The sequence below is a fragment of the Antedon bifida genome, chromosome 8 (assembly GCF_963402885.1).
Source record: "Antedon bifida chromosome 8, ecAntBifi1.1, whole genome shotgun sequence".
Classification (NCBI taxonomy): Eukaryota; Metazoa; Echinodermata; class Crinoidea; order Comatulida; family Antedonidae; genus Antedon; species Antedon bifida.
This window is the reverse complement of record NC_136233.1, coordinates 9,955,839-9,975,718: the sequence shown is the minus strand read 5'-3', so window position 1 is coordinate 9,975,718 and position 19,880 is coordinate 9,955,839. Positions and strand designations below refer to the sequence as shown.

Below are 19,880 nucleotides of genomic sequence, written 5' to 3'. Positions count from 1 at the left end.
ATCCAGCCATGTCCTCTTTCAGCCTTTTCGATCAATTTTCCGTATAATGTTCAAATGCAAATTCGACTGTTATGAGAAAGTAGTTATCACAAATTTAATAAAAAAGGGATGACGTGCGTTTAGGCCCTACAGTTTGAGTCGAATAAAACTAATTGATCTGTTAGTCAAACCAAGTCATTTAATTCTAAGGTTAGTTGAATTATTTATTTAAAAATAAACGCAAGCAAACTATAAAATTATTATTATTATTAATATTTTATCGAAAAAAAATGCTAAGGCGCTTCTTGTAATGTGATATACAACATTGTCAACAACAACACATTGTCACAAATTATTGACTGATGCATATCCTTGTGCTATTTTATCCATGTTATAAAGTTCCTTGTCATGTAATATACAACATAACAACAAATCGTAACGATTATTGACTGATTTGGTAAGGATGCCCGTCCAGTCGGACCAGCATATTTGTTAAACTCTGTTACAGAACTTCCACCATTACAATGAGCTGTGCTGTCTCCGAGGCAGGCTGTGTATTTCATGACGTGCATTATGTAATTCTGTTCGTGGACGCCGTGCAGTAGATGCGCCATTGGTCCGTCGGCGTAGATTGACACGTCTTCGCCTCCATGACTCTCTGATATACGTGGAACTAAAGCTTGCTGAATGTATACAATTGATTCTATCATAGAAAACAAACACAATTGAAAGGTGTGAAAAGGTGTGTATTTACAGCGTGATTCTAACATTTATAACAAAAAAGACATCAGGGATCAAGGGCATAATTTAAATTCTACATTAAGTCATTTCAGCAGACGACACAGCCAATTTCGCATCCATCTGACGCACCAGACAGAATCGAAGACCCGCGACGACGACGACGACGACCGTAAACCTTTTAAATGCACATGTCTGTAATAACAGAAGAATCCAACATTGTAACCTCGATATAGACGACATTAGGTACGACGACTTTGACAAACCAAACTCACTGTGGATGCGTATTTAACTAGGTCGTCATCGCAAATTGAAACTAGACTCCATAATAACGGAATTAGTGTTCACGTAAGACCACATAGTGGAAGGTAAAGCTTGATTCTAATTAGAATGTTACGGAAGCGTAACGCTAGGTAATGTGACCAATCAAAATACGATGGATCATCATTCATGGCGTCGTGATTGGTCAAATTACTTGTGTTGCGTTGAGCCATAGTGGAAAGCTTTAGGAATGGTGGACAGTTTCAGAAGTTCTATAAGCACATAAACATGACCATGCTGCCGAGTTATAACTTTGAAGGACTGTTCCAACACCCTTCCTCCAAAACAAAACCCACCATTCTTCAATAAGTGTATTACCTGTTATATTTCCTGGATCAATCCGTCGCCCAATTGCTTTGAACCCGGCCCACGTTTCTATACCTCCTGGACCATTAGCGTATGAAAGCGTCGTGTAAGGTACACCATCAAGACCCACAGATGTGTCATCGATACCTGGAATTGAAAGGCAATATGCCTATTAGTTATCAACATAAGTCCAATGGTTAATATGTCATCACCACAATGTTCTTGTCTTTCGACTTTCAGTGTGTGACTTCAGAAGTTGACAAGGACATTTGACAACTACAATAATATCGTAGTACTTTCCATATCTAATGATATTCAAAATATTGACGTTTAACCATCCTGTCAAACGTCACTTCAATGTCGACATAATTTATGCCAGTATTTATTTCGTTAATCAATGTCACTCACTCTTATCTGAACAATGGCTTCATCGTAGATAATTTGGATACTGTCCTTGTAACGTAAATATCCGTCATAAAATGTATCTTAAATGTTCAAGAAGTAAAAGTTTGAGTTTGTAACCTAGAATTGGATTTCCACGACTTGGGTATCCACCAAACGTCATTGTATGGCTATGATCCGCAGTCACAATCATGAGAGTGTCGTTTATATTGGTTAGAGAAGTAGCTTTTGTAACAGCATCAGCCATGGCGATGGTGTCATGAAGAGCAAGCGACGCAATCCCATTATGATGTGCATGATCAACCCGAGCACCTTCGACCAATAGGAAGAATCCTTTTTTGTTTTTTCGAAGAATTCTTATGGCCTTTTCAGTCATCTCTGATATGGAAGGTTCACCGGCAATATCGTTATATCGTAAAGACTCGTACTGCATGCTGCTATATTGGAACAGGCCTAAAGTAAGAACAGCAATTGAGAATATTATTTTGTTTTACTTACATATTTATCAAGACTTTATTGCACCAACCAGATCCAAAACGCGACGTGATGTCGACAGTAAGAGTGGTTAACTAGAATTGGCAATGTGCAAGAGAGCTGCAAACAGATCTATGGCCTATAATGTCTATATTATTCAGACCGATTCTCTTTAGATAGCAAACTATCTCCTACGGACTATGCAACGTACAATCGTCGCCTGCAATAATTTATTTCACTCGCAAAAAGCGAAACCGTACGCGTAAACTTGCCTAGATCGTCTTAGGCTAATGTTTGTAGTCAAACAATGGTCTTTCGGTTCTGACAAACAATAAAACGTGACATGAGGTAAAACTTCTGTCCGGACGCAACAAATATGTTGGCCTACAAACCTAAAAGATGATCGGTCTCTTCTGGATTAATTTGGTCAAATTCAGCTTGATTCCAAACATAGTGCGTCGTTGAGTTTGGTGGTTTTGAGTCTATCCATTCCTTTATTAAGTCACGTCCGTCTTTTCGTTCTCCAAACCGAACATGTTCTGGATCACGCGTATTAATTCCTAGGAATTTACTTCTACCACCGGCAAGAGCTACCTACATTATAAAAGATATAAATATTGTATGGTGTTAATATCAGATTTGACGTATTGAAACAGCTAGGACGTTTTTCAGAGCTTTGAAAGTTACCAGTTACGACGTGCGTAAGAAAGTACCAATACAGTTAGTGATGAAATAGAGTATGATGAAATGATGACTGGTGCTGGATACAGTGGTAATTCGGCTACTGATAATGTACTACCTTCCCGCACGGTATCATGTATAGCGACAATAAACAGTCTGCGTGTCTGCTGACAGATAAGATAGATACTTTTATTGCAACATTTAAATTTGTTGAATTATACAGCAATCTTTCCTTAATATGGGTTTCTGTTATTATATTGACTTTTGTTCTATTGAGGCGTTATTAATTTTTTGACAGCCCCGCAGATTATTGTTGTTAGATAATCACCATATGAGATTGGGTGGATAATGACAACGATAGTTATGCTTATCCTCATTATTTGTTTGACAAGAAATAATGACGTTGCTGCTACTGGTTTGATAGTTAAAGGCACTGAAGATGGATAATGATCTTTTGAAATGATGATTATGACAATGGTGATTATGAAGATGATTTCAGTTTGGGGATGTGTACGGAACTATTAATCTACTTAAACAAAAGTAACATATATTACATCGATGTCAATATTTTCTACAAACTGTCTAGCAATATCTCTGCATCCCAGTTTAGCTTCCTCTTCTGGTATATCAGCATCACATTCCCAATTCCTCTCAGGCACATGCGCATAAACACCCGCCGGGGTGGCATGTGTTAATCGGGTGGTAGTTACAATACCAACAGATTTTCCTAAAAGAATAAGTTGAAAGTTAGGTTACTGCTTTGTTAATTGTTAAACACAAGCTATTCTGACAAACTATATGCCCTACTATGTTTCAGAATGAGTTTTTTTATCTTGGCATGTGCTTCGACCTCCTTCCATCTGGGTGTGTGCTTAGGGTTAATTTGCCTTTAATTTTGTGTGACAAGATAGCCTATGTTAAATAAACACTGTATTAATAATTACCTCTCCTTAAATTATCTTAAACTAGACACAAATCAGTGATTTAAGGGTTATGATTAACAAGATGTTCTAAATTGAGGTATTATTGTGTAATTATCTTCACTATCTCATGGCACCTAACAGTACGTGTTCGGTTTTGCTCAGCCTTGCACTTTTGACTATTTCATTTGTTCTATTCTATTTTTAATGAATCGAATCTTCAACTAATTGTGTTACCGGAATCTTTAGCTAGCTTCAAAATTGAATCGACATCAGTTCCGTTAGATGAAGCACAGTTACTTCGTTTAGCTCTACCATCTTGTCCTACAACACCACGATTGGTCTTGGCGCCACAGAGGTAGGCAGTTGCAGTCCCGGCGGAGTCCGGTGTTTGAAAGTTAATGTTGTAAGTCTAAAGAATACAAACATAGACTTTTGTAGTTTAATACTTATTTAGTAATCGCGGTCATATTCTTCTGATCATTTTTCTCAATATAAGGTGTTTTAGAAGAAAAAAATTGCGCTACCCTTTCCACTACAAGATTTGCTGAGCTTTTTGATTTGCATGTGAGTGCCCATGAAGTCGTCATATCATAGCTCATTTCCTGAGCTCTGATTGGTTGCGCAATGTTTCGCTTCGCAAAAAAAAATGCTCACCTTTGCCAACGCTACATGAGGAAATTCTTCCCACGATAATACATGCTCTTCTCCAAATTTTCCCATTTTTTGTCCTTGTAGAATCCTAGCAGCTGTAACAGTCGGAATTCCCATGCCATCCCCAATAAATAGTATAATATTCTTCGCAACATTTTGATTTAATCGTTGACCATTCAGGGCTTTGTTGAGGGTTTGACTGGCCTGGTTATTCCAATATTCGGCATCTTGTGACAAAATGGAAATGCGTCATGAGAGTTGGGTTTGTGACAGGAGCATTCGTATTCGACTCTGTAGCTGTAACTAGGTAGAACACGTTTCTAGATTACTTGCAAAAGTCAGTTAAGCGGTACCTAGTGACAGCTGCAGAATCGGATGAGCATTCCATGGCTAACATCTATGGCATGGTATGAATGTGAAGTAATCTCACTCATCCATGGTTTCTGTTACTGTGCCTACGGCACTAAAGTGTATTTAACATAATATTCCTCCTCAGTGCAAAAAAAAAATCAAATTAACATTTTACAATACAAGTCGAAAAAAACATGTTTAAACCACCGTAGCCAAATATAATGTAGGCCTACTATCTTTATTAAAGGATGATGCGAGTATAATCGTTGAATATTTTTGTATTTCTTTAGAGCGTTTTTTGTATCTTATAATTTATATTTTTGTTTTTTTTTGGCTGAATATTTACGTACATCTGTGATCCACTTTTAAAATAGTACTGTTGTGACAGGCCTACGTAATGTTGTTAATGTTAATGAAAGTGTTATCACGTGAAGATAGAAATATAAATCAATTATTGAAGAAAGTATGCCATGGGTATGTGTGAATCCTGCAATCGGCGATCTAGTGTATTCCTAGTGAATAACAGAAACCACTTGTCCTATAATGTAAGCCTATTTAAGATTATTAATAAGCGTAGAGATAAGAAATATTGTTTGTCATACTTACACTGTGCCTTGCTTATTGTAACCAGTCCAAATAGAATGAATAGGCCTAGACAATCTGTCATTATGCCTATTTTCTTCAATGACATTTTATAACATAAAAGTCAATAATTTAATGGCTACAGAGGCCAATTTGATACACATATCGTAGGTTTGCATACACAGATTTGTTTTGTGTTTGATTACTGTGATAATTTTAGACTTTGGACAAACCCGTTGAAATGATTATCGCAGAAAATCGCAGAAATGATTTCTACCGCATTGTAACAAATAGTAGCCGCCCTGTGATCTACGCCCACATACTGTTTGAAGTAAATGTACTTATACTTGTATTATTGATTTATCATTTTGAACAACCTGTTTGACTTTAAAATACCAAGAGTATACTCTTGATACATTTCAAATTATTGACATCCAACAAGATAATTTTTGTATTACTTATGTAACACTTTGAAAAAGCTTGGTTACCACATGGACGCAAAGTAATGACGTAGGCACTGCGCAAGTGAGTTGCAAAATCACAACAGTTCAGACGCGCAGTTTTATCCGAGCTTTGCTAGATAATTACAAAATATAACAAGGAAGTACTTATTTTTATAAAGTATTAAAATAGTTTTCTAGAAATGTGCAATAGTAAATTGATATGTTTATGAAGCTGCGTCGATCTTTGTAATTATTGTAATACATGCAATACAAACAAGAAACAAGATACACATTTTATAAGGATTTATTGTTTGTTTACATACTAAGTGAGTGGCCAAGCGGTAAGAACAGTTGAAACGTAATTACGCACAGTGTAACCATAACATCGCCGAGAGTTCGAGGCTCATCGCCCCATAGTTCTAGTGGTAGAACGATTCTTCTCGGATAAGGATAGACTATAAACCGTAGTAACTTTAAAGAACCTAGTAAATCTTACCCCGGTGTACTAGTACATCACAGCACAGTATAAATAAATAATAACAAAAAAAATCTTATATTTGTATACATCAATGATTGACTAATCTCTATTGTATTTCATATACTATAATTGGTCTTGGAAACCCACACACTGCAGCTGTCAGGCAGACTATCGCAAGTCGTCAGGAACTGGTCTAGGTGTACTTACGACTTCCTGGACTGGTTGGTTGCAGTATCCAAAATGTAGTAATCGGACCATTTCGAATCAAAAGACCTATTTTATCGGATCAATCAAAACACGACATGCATAACTTAATCCAATATTCAGTATCCAATATATGTCGCATCCTATATCCAATCAATCGCAGCTCACTACTTTAGTACACTATTCAGTACATTGCATTGTTCTATAAGACTTCATTTCTTGTTTGGAAACATTTTCGTTGAGAGGAAACTGCTCCTCTGCTTTCGCAAAAATCAAAAATATCGTCAGTCCAAATAACATGACTCCACTAACTATCTTAAACATCAAAGACCATTGTTCAAATGTGTTCTGAAAAATAATATATTAGCCATGGTAGTTTGTATAATGCAGTTGATGAATATTATACAGATATTGCCTGCTTAGAGGTGAAATATAAGATTTGACATCCCCGAGGGAATGATATTATGTTCGGCAGCTGAGGGATATATAATTCCCCGAGAACATAATATCATCCCGAGGGGATGTTAAATCTTATATTTTACCGATATAAAAGGCGATATCTGTTATATTATATAGCCAAGAACAAGTCTGCTGGGTTGGGTGAAGCTAGGCTAGGCCTCCTATTCTATAGTATTTGTATTGTATGTAAACAAGCCTCCTGCCTAGACACCTTACCTTGCGAAGAATAATATACAGATAATTACTAATTAATGATTCCTTGGCAATAAAATATTCACTTAGGCCTAGGTCGTTTAAATTAACAGAAGAATTTCCATCAATAAGCCTATTAATAATAATATTATAATCAGGTAGGCCGAATAAACAATTCGTCGTCTTCTCTTCGAGGAGCCGAATCACCGGATGTTCAGCGCGTACTAGTTACTAGGTTACTACCGTGAGTATTGACCAATCACAAACGGTGTTTCATCACATTTAGGGAGGACTAATAACAAATGAGGGCGCTATGTATGCATAGTTTAAATAGTTTAGATGATTAATTTCTTCAAGCAACTTCCGTGGCGCAGTGGTTGAAGCGTTGTCTTGCGATGGAGTGACAATTCCACCCGAGTTCAAATCCAGTAGATGACTTTTGTTTATTTATCGGCGAACGCGAGTGTTGCCACACGAAAATTACACAGTCAATATCATCGAACTCGAGAATGTATATGATTAATGACAGGGACACGATAATTACGCGAAAATTACTCAGTCAATATCATCGTTCTCGAGGATATATACGATTTACGATCCTCGCAGCGATAGTCATGTGACGCAGTTTCAACCAATCACGTTCACGTATTTACATAGGCTATGTAATATATGCCTATATTATACAATATTTATAAAGTGTTAATATAAGAATCAGCATAGGGCATTCAGAGGCTGGTTATAATCGTGTGTGAGGAAGCTGTTTACACTAAACTAGAAATAAACACGAAATGTAATCTGAAGAGGAAAAATCATCATCACCATCATCATCATTAAATATTTCGTCTTCAAAATATTGGTTGGAAAGAATCGATGAAATATAGACAAGGGATAGGAAAAGAATGCTTGAGCATGCCTGTCAAAATGAGTATAGAGAAAGAGAAAGTCTGAGGAGAGTGAAGACAAAATAACATAGTGTGAGTAACATAGTGTTGCCAAAATGACTTGTTACAGAAGACTAGTCTCTCATACTGTATTATCCCATTGCTGTCTTTTATACGATATTAGCACACTTACTGTGTCTTTTGTTAATTCACCAATAATTGTTGGACCAACAATTCCTGAAAAACTTGATAAAGTTGTCATAATTCCTATGACCACCCCGGAATAATGCTTCGTTATGTCCAATACGTTTGAAGTGATACTAGCTGTACATCCAAATATACCAAATGCCAGCATTATCAAGACCAGACATGATAACGCACTCTGTTTGAAAAACTCCATGAAAATAAGTAAAAAGGAAGGCAACCCAATACCTAAAAAAGAATATCATGACATCATAATTATATGATCTTGTGTAATTATCATTCTTTACTTTTTATTTTTAATATTTTAAAACACCTTCCTGTTTAAGCCTATTATATTCGCTTATGTCTATTTGAATCCAACAGTGAGACACTCGCCAACTTTAAATTTAAATGATTGTGCTTATAAACTAAATAATAATTTAAGACGGTGGAGTGGAGTGAAAAGAGTAATGTGTTACCATTCTGACAGTTGATGTACACGTTAACCATCAAGCTATAGCTTTACTACTATTATTGTATTTATTTTTATAAAGTCTCTAAAATCTTACCCAAACATGTAAACAGCTTCCTTGTTTGCAAAATAGTAAAGTATTCACGACGAATAAATACGTCTGAACATGCGCCAGAAAGTAGGACTAGGAAGCAACTCAGAATACCTAAACTTGACGAAATCCACCCGATCTGAAAAATAAGAAATTTTAATATTCAAATTCTTTATATTTGCAACAAAGTAAACATTGTTGAATTTACATAATAATAAGTTATATACTGTATATTAACACCATATCTTAATGTAGGAGCAAAAGTGACTATTATTGGTACTGCGAGTTTTTTAATTTTGTTTCAAATTCTTAACTTACCACTTGTAAATCAAATCCTAAGATGTCTACGATGAACGTCGGTGCTTCAGTAATAACAAAGTATAACCCAAAATTTTCGACAACGAAAGCAATTACTACCGCCCAAACCGCCGATGATTGAACTAAACTCAGCCATGGAATCGATATGTTCTTTAAAAAAACACAATATACTTGCATTATTTTAGTTCAATAATTGATTACAAATGTAGATATCTGTAAGTACTATATCAGAAGTACCAGTGGTGGTAGTGGCAACAGTAGCAGTGGTAACAGCAGTAGCAGTGGTAGTTGTAGTAGCAGCAGTGGCAGCAGTTTAACAGTAGCTTCGTTGGCGGTCACAGTGGTAGTCGCAGTTGTAGTGGTATTGATAGCGGTAGTGGTAGCGATAGCAGTAGCAGCAGAGTAGAAGCAGTAACAATCGCAGTGGTGGTGGTAGCAGCAGTAGCGGTAGAAGCAGTGGTGGCAGCAGTTGCAGTGACAGGAGCAATAGCAGTGGCAGTGGCAGAAGCAGTATCAGCAAACATTTTGATTGTATATCCTACCTTATTTTTATTGTTATCTTTAGTGTCAAAACTCTTCAAATATTCGACCTCTTCACTCGATTTAAATGGATCTTGATCACGAGTTTCGTAAATTAGGACAACCCACAGTGTTGCAGTAAAAATGGCAAAGACACCTGATATGAAATAAATTATTTTTAAAAACAAGATATTCTATCTATCTAACCATCCATCCATGTATTATGTATGTATATAAGTCAGTTTTATGATCGCGATCAGTTACATTATTATTATTCTAAAATCATGTGTAGCGAATTGCGCTCTATTAAATGTTTCAGAGTTTTGACGAAAGAGACAAATATCCTATATTTCATATTCGGGTGGTCATACGATGACGTCATACTTAATAACCTCAGTATCTATAACGACATTTTTTATTTGAACACATACCGTATAGATAAATATATATTTAGAAAAGATAATAAGAATACGAGACCCAAGACCTCACTATATATCACTATATATTAGGCCTAACATGTAGAAGAGAGGATAAGATGATGAGTCTCAATACCTCAGTATCTATTAGGCCTAACCTTTAGAGGAGATGATAAGAAGACGAGATCCAAGACATCATTATCTATTAGGCCTAACCTTTAGACAAGATGATAAATAGACGACATCCAAGACCTCAGTATATATTAGGTCTAACCTTTAGAAGAGATGGTAAGATGACGAGACCCAATACCTCAGTAACTATTAGGCCTAATCTTTAGAAAAGATAACAAGACGAGATTCAAGACCTTAGTATCTATTAGGCCTAAACTTTAGAAAAGATGATAAGAAGACGAGATCCAAGATCTCATCATCTTTTATCCCTTAAAAGTGATTATCATAATGAGAAGATTCTGGATCTCATTATGGATGATTATGATTATCATAGATATTGGTGTGTAAGACGTTGTGCTATCTATGCATCTTGCTGGTCGCTAAGCTTCAGTATTAAAATAAAAATATAATTTGTATACGATTTAGACCTACTGTATGTATAAAATGATAACGGCCATCCACCTAACTTGTAAGCTGAACAAATCCAAGCAGAAAGAGGGTTACAGATGACTTGAGCAAATGTAAAACCTGTAAAACATTCAAACATCGATTAATTAATACCGTATGATGGAAAAAACATGATTGTTTTGTAAGTGAACCCCAATTGTCTAAACCAGTAGAGCTGGTCTGAGGACTATGACTTATAATATATTATGTATTTTCATATTTTTTATTTCTAGACGCAACGTGTCAGGATATCGCTCTAGGCAACGTATGCGCAATTCGCTACACATGATTTTAGAATAATAATAATGTAACTGATCGCGATCATAAAACTGACTCATTCAACAAAAAATAGAAACAGCATTGTCTGGCATTATTGCCAACATTGCTGACTCTCATTCCCACTATTAAATCTATCACAGATCTCAGTTTACCGAAACTGATTAATAAACCCCATAAGATTTATCCAAGAGCACCATCACATTATAAATTCATTATATAGACTAACCTCCAACATACACATACGTATAAATTAATCACAATTTTTAAAATAATTCGGTCATGGTGTACCTGGACCACCAACCAAATTATCCTTATCAATATCATTATTGTGTTATTGTTATTGTTTCTGTTATTATTATTAATCATTTACCGAAAAAAGCAATGGATACAAGGATACTTCGTTCATGTGGAACAGTCCATTTTGCCAGTATAACCACTATTGCCCCATTGTCTAATCCCTGAAATGAAAAGGCATGGCTGCGATTCAATAATAGCCTAAGAACATTCTTTGTTCTTTTCTATAATGCATTTATTGTGTAATCTCCAAAGTGCATTCCTACTTTTAATTCTAAAAAAATAAATAAATACAACTGTGAAACAGAAAATATAAAGAGTAATATCTTTATTCTGTATTAAAGATATATTGTCCCCTGAAAAATATTTTTTCAATCTTTCTTGCCATGTTAATGTCATATAATAGTTATCCAATTTGAAAAAAAAATCGAATCGAAAATAAAAATATTCACCTGAAAAAATTAAATAATTTAAAGCAAAAAATAGTCAAATTTGCTGCCAGCCAGTGGGTTTTTGATTGAATTTTACCATTTATTTTGTCATTTTATATGAGAAAACAGTTTTTTTTTACAGAAGGTATTAACTTATTAAAACTACAAAATAACCTTTTCAAAATCTGATTTAATATCAATCATTTTTCATGTTTTTGGGGGACAATATATCTTCAACGATTAAATATGGAAAGAAACTGATAAACTATGATGGCTACCTTAACATTATTCATACTGACCTGTACCATTCCGTCTAGTATACGTAGAACTACAAGAAGATCACTGCTAACACCCGCTGACCAAGGTATTAGTGCTGTAAGAATACTCGACAAAAGAAGTACACAAAAAATGATTGGTTTCCCACCTACTCTGCAAGCCAACCACCCTCCTGGGATTGCTGTTACAGTGTAGCCATAATAAAAACCACTAAGTATCAATTGACGTGTTTCTTCATCCCAAGCGTACGTTGGTATCTAGTTACAAATAAAAAGTTCTTATACTTCAGAAACTGATCAAAATACTTTGACAGTGACAGAGGGCGTGCTATTTATAGATAACTTAAACTCACTTTGTTTCCAATTTTTTACATTTTAAAGTGACCTTTAAAGATAATTTTTTGTTTACATCGCTAGTCTACTCCATGTTTCCACCTTCTTGTTTTAGTATTTTTTGTGTGTGAAATATAAACCTACCGGAAATAACAATGATAAACAAAACCGATTTTATAATCAAATTTTTAATCCTTATTCATTATTATAAACATGAAACAAAACATAAACCCAGATTCGCATTTTTTTTCTTCCAGCCAATCAAATTGTGAATATTACCAACCTTAAAAAATCGCATGTCGAACTGAAAATCATAAACAAATATTTTCTTCCCCTCATATCAATGCCTGAAGCTTACTACATAATCTAAATACCATTCAATTGTTATTAAAATCCCTTAACCATAACTAATGTAATTTGCATTACAAAAACTTGGTTAAAGGATGATAATCCCCTAGCACAAATTGAACACTATTCCTTTATTCATAAAAACAGACGTGGGAGGGCTGGTGGAGGTGTTTGCTTCTATATTCGAAATGGTATTAAGGAAAGGTTCGATCTACTATCTGATAGTTCCGTATATGAATCACTTTTTATTGAAATCGAAAGAAAATCTGGGAAAAATATTATTGTTTTATCTACAATGCAATCTCTAGATGCAAATACTTGTATTGAAGCTTTCGCGTTACTAATTAGTCCAGTGAAAACAAATATATTTATTTAATAGGGGATTTTAACATTGATCTTTTAAAACATCAGTCAAATAATCAGTCAAGACACTTTTTAGTAACTTACTCTTTAGTAATTGCTTCCTTCCTTTAGGCCTAATCCACAAACCCACCCGTATTACACCTCCTCAACGTTAATTGATAACATAATTACTAACAATATCGAATGCCTTAATATTAATGGACTGATCTATAGCGATATTAGTGACCACCTACCTATTTTTAATATTACATCACTTTCTACCAATTCAAACGACCAATGCCCAAATTCCCCAAAAGCATATCTCGTAAGATAATAAATAACTTTAGAGAAGAACTTGAGAAAGTGTATTGGACTGATACTTATGCAACTAATGATCTTACCCTTGCATTTTCCTCCTTTGAAACTAAATTGAAACAGTTATATAATAAAAATTTTCCATTTGAAGATTGGGTTACTAAACATAAAAAGACTTGGATGACCATTCATAACTTCCGTCAAACATAAATCTCTAAAATTCCCGAAATATAATTGAATACAAACAAATTCGAAATAAACTAAATTCTGTAATTAAAAAAGATAAAAAGGATTGTTATGAATATCAATTTTACCAAAAAAGAGATGACATTAAAGGTACTTGGAAAATTATAAACACTATAATTAAAAAACGTGTAATGAGTGATCACGAGTAATTGACTGCGGGGGTAATCTCACAGATGACCCTATTACCATTTCCAACTACTTTAATAACTATTTCATACATATTGGGCCTAACCTCGCATCAAACATTAATAATTTTAATGCAAACTACAAAACTCATCTTCCCCCTCTCACCCTAAATTCTATATTTCTCAGTCCTGTTATCAGGGTGAGAAAATCAACCTAGTTACAAATTTTAAAAATAACAAATCACCTGGCATTGATGATATAAGTCCATTCATTATAAAACAAAATATCAAAGCCCTTATGCTATTTTTTAACTTATATTTATCAAGCGGTTTCTTTCCCGATAGTATCAAGTTAGCAAAAGTTACCCCGATCTTCAAATCCGGCCCTGGAAATTACCACACCATTTCAATACTGCCAATCCTCTCCAAAATTCTCGAACGTCTTATTTATGAACATATACATTTCTTCAACAGAACAACATATTATACAAAAATCAATTTGGCTTCCGTAAAGATCATAACACATCTATTGCACTTCTTAAACTAACAAACGAGATTGTACAAGCATTTGAAAAAAATAGATCCGAATACGAAATACGAACGAATAGAAAAGAAAAGAGAAATAAATGTTATAGGCCTAATGTGATAACTCGAAATTCGAATAAGCTTTTTGTGACCTAACCAATATATCTAATTTCCTGAAAATTTGTAAGTATGGTCTGTTGTTAAAAATGCAAGAATTTTGGCAAACAATAAAGAATTAACACATATTTTCTTGCTTGTATTTTGAGAAATTATATGTATTTTGATAAATTATATGGTTAAGAAAAAATATTAGATAGCTTAGTTTACCTCTGTGTTGAATTCTTTTGACCATGATGTTGTCATGGTTCCATTTAAATCGTCCCACTCAGTCAAACTGTTTGTTTGTTGAATCATTTCAACTATGGCAATATTAAGATTCAGTCTCATACAATAAAAACAAAACTTTGCCATGGAACACATTACAGCTACTAGGTAGCGCTTCATGTTGAAGATCTCTGTAGTTTGTCAATTCAATCTTTGAGAATTCACCTATCATACCCTAGGTCTACAGTTTTATGAAAACGTTACTGTAGCCTAATAGGAAGCTGCTATTTAATCATTCTAAACCTCTACTAGTTCATTTATCTTTTTAGAATTCAAGCATGAAAACACTTTCGATCATTTATACTCTTCTTTGGACGACAATACAACGCTGCTTATTTCAATATACATACTATATTGGTCACAGTTGAAAGTATATCACTTTAAAGCATATTGTCAACGTATAACAATACACCTTTGGTTATAGGTTGAATAGAGTGTCGAGATATGCCGCTCAACCGCACTTTTTGTCCTTGTTTGTTCGTTCGTTAAATACACTTTCGTTATTGCACGCATCTACATATGGGGTATCAAGCTGGCTGCAATTGTACCGGGAAGGTTTTAAACTATATTTATACATATGACAGTGACAAATATACACCACAGAGTAAAAAATATCCGGACTCGATTTAACCCTTGGGCTTTTATTCTAACAAATACGGTAATTGAATAATGGAGCATACTAGGGCAGATCAGAGAATAGCATAATTCAGTCCACCATTCCGTATTGATAATCAAATAATTGGATCATGCCGCATCCTATATTGGATCAATCGAAACTCAGTCCACTATTCAGTATTCAAAACTTCATCTGAAGTACTTTGGATAGTTCTATAAGACTTCATTTCTTGTTTGGAAAAATGTTTGTTGAGAGGAAACTGTTCTTCTGCTTTCGCAAAAATTAAAAATATCGTCAGTCCAAATAACATTACTCCACTAACTCTAAACATCAAAGACCATTGTTCAAATGTGTTCTAAAAATAAAAAAAAAGCATAAACAAATAAATAAGTGTTAATGTATGAATCAGCATAGGGCATTCAAAAGATAGTTATAATAGTGTGACACAGAGTGGAAAGAAGCCGTCTAAACTAAACTAGAATAACACGCAATGTAATCTGAAGTGGAACAATCATCATCATTAAATTTTTCGTCTTTAAATATTGGTCGGAAACACAGAAACGCATTTCCTGAATGTATTCAAACTAATCATGGAATGGAAAAATATTAGCAAACTTACTGTGTATTTTGTTAATTCACCGATAATTGTTGGACCAACAACTGCAGAACAACTTGCTAAAGTTGTCATAACTCCAACGAGCACCCCGGAATAATGCTTCGTTATATCCAATACGTTTGGAGTGATACACGCATTAGTACATCCGAATATACCAAATGTCAGCATCAGCAAGATCAGACATGATATAGCACTCTGTTTGAAAAATTACATACAACTAAGTAAAAAAGAAGGTAGCCCAATACCTAAAAAAGATTATAATAATATCATATCACCTTCTTATTATTGTCTTTTTCTCTTTGAGTGAGAATATCGTCAATACAGAATGAATTAACAATAAATGATCATGTCATTTGAGGCTAGAGAGTGGACTAGAAGAGTCGGTAGGATAGAACCCTAGACCTGGGGATGGAAGACAAACACGTTAATCACCATTATTATCATTGTATTTATAAGAGTTTTGATTTTGATGCAGTACTGTTAATTTTTTATAAAGTTTATAAAATCTTACCCAAAACTGCAAACAGCTTCCTTGTTTGCAAAATAGACAAGTACTCACGACGAATAAAGAAGTCTGCACATGCGCCAGAAAGTAGAACAAAGCAGCAACTCACAATACCCAGACTTGACGTAATCCACCCAGTCTGAACAGTAAGAAATCGTCACTTAGTTATACTATATATACATTTAAAGTTCGAACACACTATCTCAATATAGAAGCAAAAGCAGCAACTATTATTGAGACTCTGACTTATTTTATGCCATTTTTATGTAAGCAATTTTTTGACTTACCGCTTCTAAATCAAATCCTAAGATTTCTGTGACAAACGTTGGTGCTTCAGTAATAATAAAAAAGAAACCAAAATTGTCGACAGCGTCAACAATGACTACCGCCCAAACCGCCGACGATTGAGCAATACTCAACAATGGAACCGATATTTTCTTAAAAGAAAAACACACGATTCAATTATTTTAGTTCGATTGACTACAAAATGTAGATCTGTCTGAAGTAGAGGCCTAACAATATATAAAAGATGATGATATTTTAGTAGTAGGCAGTAACAGTAGAACTGGCAGCAGCACAGTAGCAGAAGCAGTGGCAGCAGTAACAGCTGCATTGGTAGAAGTGACAGCAGCAGTCACAGCAGTGGTAGAAGCAGTGACAGCAGCGGTGTCGGTATAAATGGCAACAACTAATCACGGCAGAAGTAGTGGCAGCAGAGTAAAAGCAGCAGTAGCAATGCCAGTGAAAAGTGTATGATTTATATCATACCTTATTTTTCTTTTCAACTTCAGTGTCAAATCTCTTCAAGTATTCGACCTCGTCACTCGATATAAATGGATCTTCATCAGGAGTTTCGTAAATCAAGAAAACCCATATCATTGCAGTGACAATTGTAAGGGTACCTAATATATACAAATCATCAGATTATAATTTGTTAATCAGAATATTATCAGTCTTTATTACTATTCTGTGTCTATTTGGAATCTTGTGTACAACCACAAGTCTCTCCTGAAGACCCTTTTTAGAGGTCGTTAGTCTCTAATTAGAATCGCTCCAAATAAATATCCAAATCGCTCTAAATATGCATTTTATTTATTCATTCATTCCTCTAGATTACCTTATTTACAGGGAATTTAGAATTGGTATCAGAATGGTATTAGCAGTCTTTAATTGGAGGGAGACTTGTACAAGTATTTGAATCTTTGAATATCATCTTGTCATCATCCTTTAGAAAAGATAATCAGTGACAAGATCCAGGATCTCGTCATATCTACATCACATGACGTGTTAATTTATACATAAGGATGGTCACTATAAACTTCCGCACAACACAATAATAAACAATATCCAAGTTACTGTATGTATAAAATGATAACGGCCATCCACCAAATTTGTAAGAGCAAACCCAAGAAGAAATAGGATTACAGATGACTTGAGAAAATGTGAAACCTGTAAAAAAATATTTAAACGTGGATTGGTACGTGTTCATTGAAAGACCAAATACCGCATGCAGCAAGTATCAGGGGCATCATGTAATATTGGTTTTAGGAACACTAGTTGTATTAACTGATTTGATATCTAAACCAAAGATTTCTAGATATCTTAGGTTGTTAGTTTTCTAGATCCTATTTGATTTTTACAATCGTTCGGAAACATCATACTATAATCATAAATGTTCATAGAAAAGAAAAAGAAATCATATCCGTAAAGAAAGAAATGCAATACTGTGGAATGGAAGAACGGAACTAGTTTAAATACATTGATTAAGGCTGTCTTGCTCATATTACAATACATAACTGTATAATAATAATAATAATAATCATTTACCGAAAAAAGCTATGGTTACGAGTATACTTCGTTCATGTGGAACAGTCCATTTTCCCAGTATAACCACTAGTGCCGATTTGTTTAATCCCTGATAAGAAAAAAAGATATCCAATCAAAGTTTAACCATTTTTGTTTGTTGTTTTCTTTAAATGAATTTATTGCGTAAACACCGAAAAAAAATATAAATCCATACTGTCAATTAATAAACTACAACTACGAAATAATCTAAAGAGTAATACTGTTATTATTGCCGTATTATAAGAATTCCATCTTTCATAAGATTCATGACAATGTAATATGGAAAGAAACTAGGATGGAAACTCTAACAATATTCATACTGACCTGTACCATACCGTCTAGTACACGTAGAACTATAAGAAGATCACTGCTAACACCCGCTGACCAAGGTATTAGTGCTGTAAGAATACTTGACAAAATAAGGATACAGAATATGATTGAATTCCCGCCAACTCTGCAAGCCAACCATCCTCCTGGGAATGCTGTTACAGTGTAGCCATAATAAAAACTACTAAGTATCATTTGACGTGTTTCTTCATCCCAAGCGTACGTTGGTATCTAGTGATAAAATAAAGCAAGTCTTATATTTCAAAAACTAAACTATCTAATAGTTGGGCCCATGTTGGGTAAGATAAAGATCTGGTTTTGTGACCTCACCAATATATGTTTCAATTCAATTCAATTCAATTCAAAGCAACATTTATTTTCTCCTTTCATATACAAAACAGATTTCAATGAACAATATATATGTAAACAAAATTTCGAAAGAAGAAGGTACACGCCCAGAAAGATGAAAAACACATCTTGTGGAGGACGTACCTATTACAGACACAGACAACGAAAATTAAAAAAAATATATAAATAAAAAATAAAATTGACCGAGGAAAAGTTAATATTTGGAAATAAGGTGACTTTTAAGTTTAGATAAAAATGATTTGCTAGAAACAGAGTTTAAGATGGGGAGTGGCAGATCGTTCCAAAAAGTGGGTCCGGAATACCTAATGTTGTGTTGAAAGTGGTTGGTTTTATGGGTTGGAATATTTAATTTTGAACAAATACGGGTATGATGATAATGAATTGAAGAATTATCCGGGAAATCAAAAGGTATTGTCTGTTGGTATGCATTGTATCTATTTTCAAAAAAAAAGAAAAGTGAAGTTCTTACTTCCGTTTGTGTTTTCTTGTATTTTGACAAATTACATTGAAAGATAGCTTAGCTTACCTCTGTGTCAAATCCATTAGACCGTGATGTCTCTGTTGTCACCGTTCCATTTATATTGTCACACTCGGTCGAGTTTTTTGTTTTAATCATTTCAACTATGGCAATGTTAAGATTCAGTCTCATACAATAAAAACAAAACGTTGCCATGGAACACATTACAGCTACTAGATAACGCTTCATATTTCTGTAGTTTGTGAAATCGATCTTTGTAAGTTTACACTTTGAGGTCCAATATCTAATACTAATGTTATAGAAAATTTAATCATTTCTATACGTCTGCTAGTCAGTTTGTTAAACACTGCATGCGTGAATACATTTCTATTATGCTATTGGATTACAATACAACGTTACTTATTTAAATCCGAAAAGTATTATTGGGAAGGCCGTAATTATTAAGCCTATTGTCAACTTTAAAAAGAAAACTTTGTCTATCTATTGATAACTTGAAAGAGAGATAATAACAATACAGTAAGCCTGTGATAAGATAATATAATAAT

The 19,880-nt window shown here is 34.3% G+C and overlaps 2 protein-coding genes across 4 annotated transcripts; both read right to left on the bottom strand.

Annotated features, from left to right (window-relative positions):
- Nucleotides 1-350: 350 nt before the first annotated feature.
- Nucleotides 351-4,724, bottom strand: LOC144849829 (alkaline phosphatase-like; the record flags this gene model as incomplete). The annotated part of the gene is made up of 7 exons (XM_078706907.1): nt 351-682; nt 1,357-1,491; nt 1,867-2,199; nt 2,613-2,814; nt 3,456-3,628; nt 4,059-4,233; nt 4,479-4,724. Coding segments are annotated over 7 exons (1,590 nt in total), but the record flags the coding sequence as incomplete, so codon positions are not given.
- Nucleotides 4,725-6,421: 1,697 nt separating this feature from the next.
- On the bottom strand, nt 6,422-19,670 carry LOC144849815 (sialin-like). 3 transcript variants are annotated; one of them, XM_078706888.1, is made up of 9 exons: nt 19,384-19,670; nt 18,486-18,719; nt 11,332-11,419; nt 10,668-10,763; nt 9,672-9,805; nt 9,130-9,279; nt 8,818-8,950; nt 8,259-8,497; nt 6,422-6,881 (listed from the first exon to the last, which is right to left on the bottom strand). In XM_078706888.1, exons 1-9 carry the CDS (start codon nt 19,561-19,563, stop codon nt 6,714-6,716), a joined length of 1,422 nt encoding a protein of 473 aa, XP_078563014.1. In that variant the 5' UTR covers nt 19,564-19,670; the 3' UTR covers nt 6,422-6,713. The 3 variants fall into 3 exon arrangements, 1 of the variants encoding a protein (XP_078563014.1); XR_013614001.1 differs by lacking the exons at nt 8,259-8,497; nt 8,818-8,950; nt 9,130-9,279; ... (1 more) ...; nt 10,668-10,763; nt 11,332-11,419 and adding exons at nt 15,815-16,056; nt 16,323-16,455; nt 16,604-16,753; ... (1 more) ...; nt 17,673-17,765; nt 18,144-18,231 and having other exon boundaries at nt 6,802-6,881; XR_013614000.1 differs by lacking the exons at nt 6,422-6,881; nt 8,259-8,497; nt 8,818-8,950; ... (2 more) ...; nt 10,668-10,763; nt 11,332-11,419 and adding exons at nt 15,182-15,550; nt 15,815-16,056; nt 16,323-16,455; ... (2 more) ...; nt 17,673-17,765; nt 18,144-18,231.
- Between the last annotated feature and the right edge of the window lie 210 nt (nt 19,671-19,880).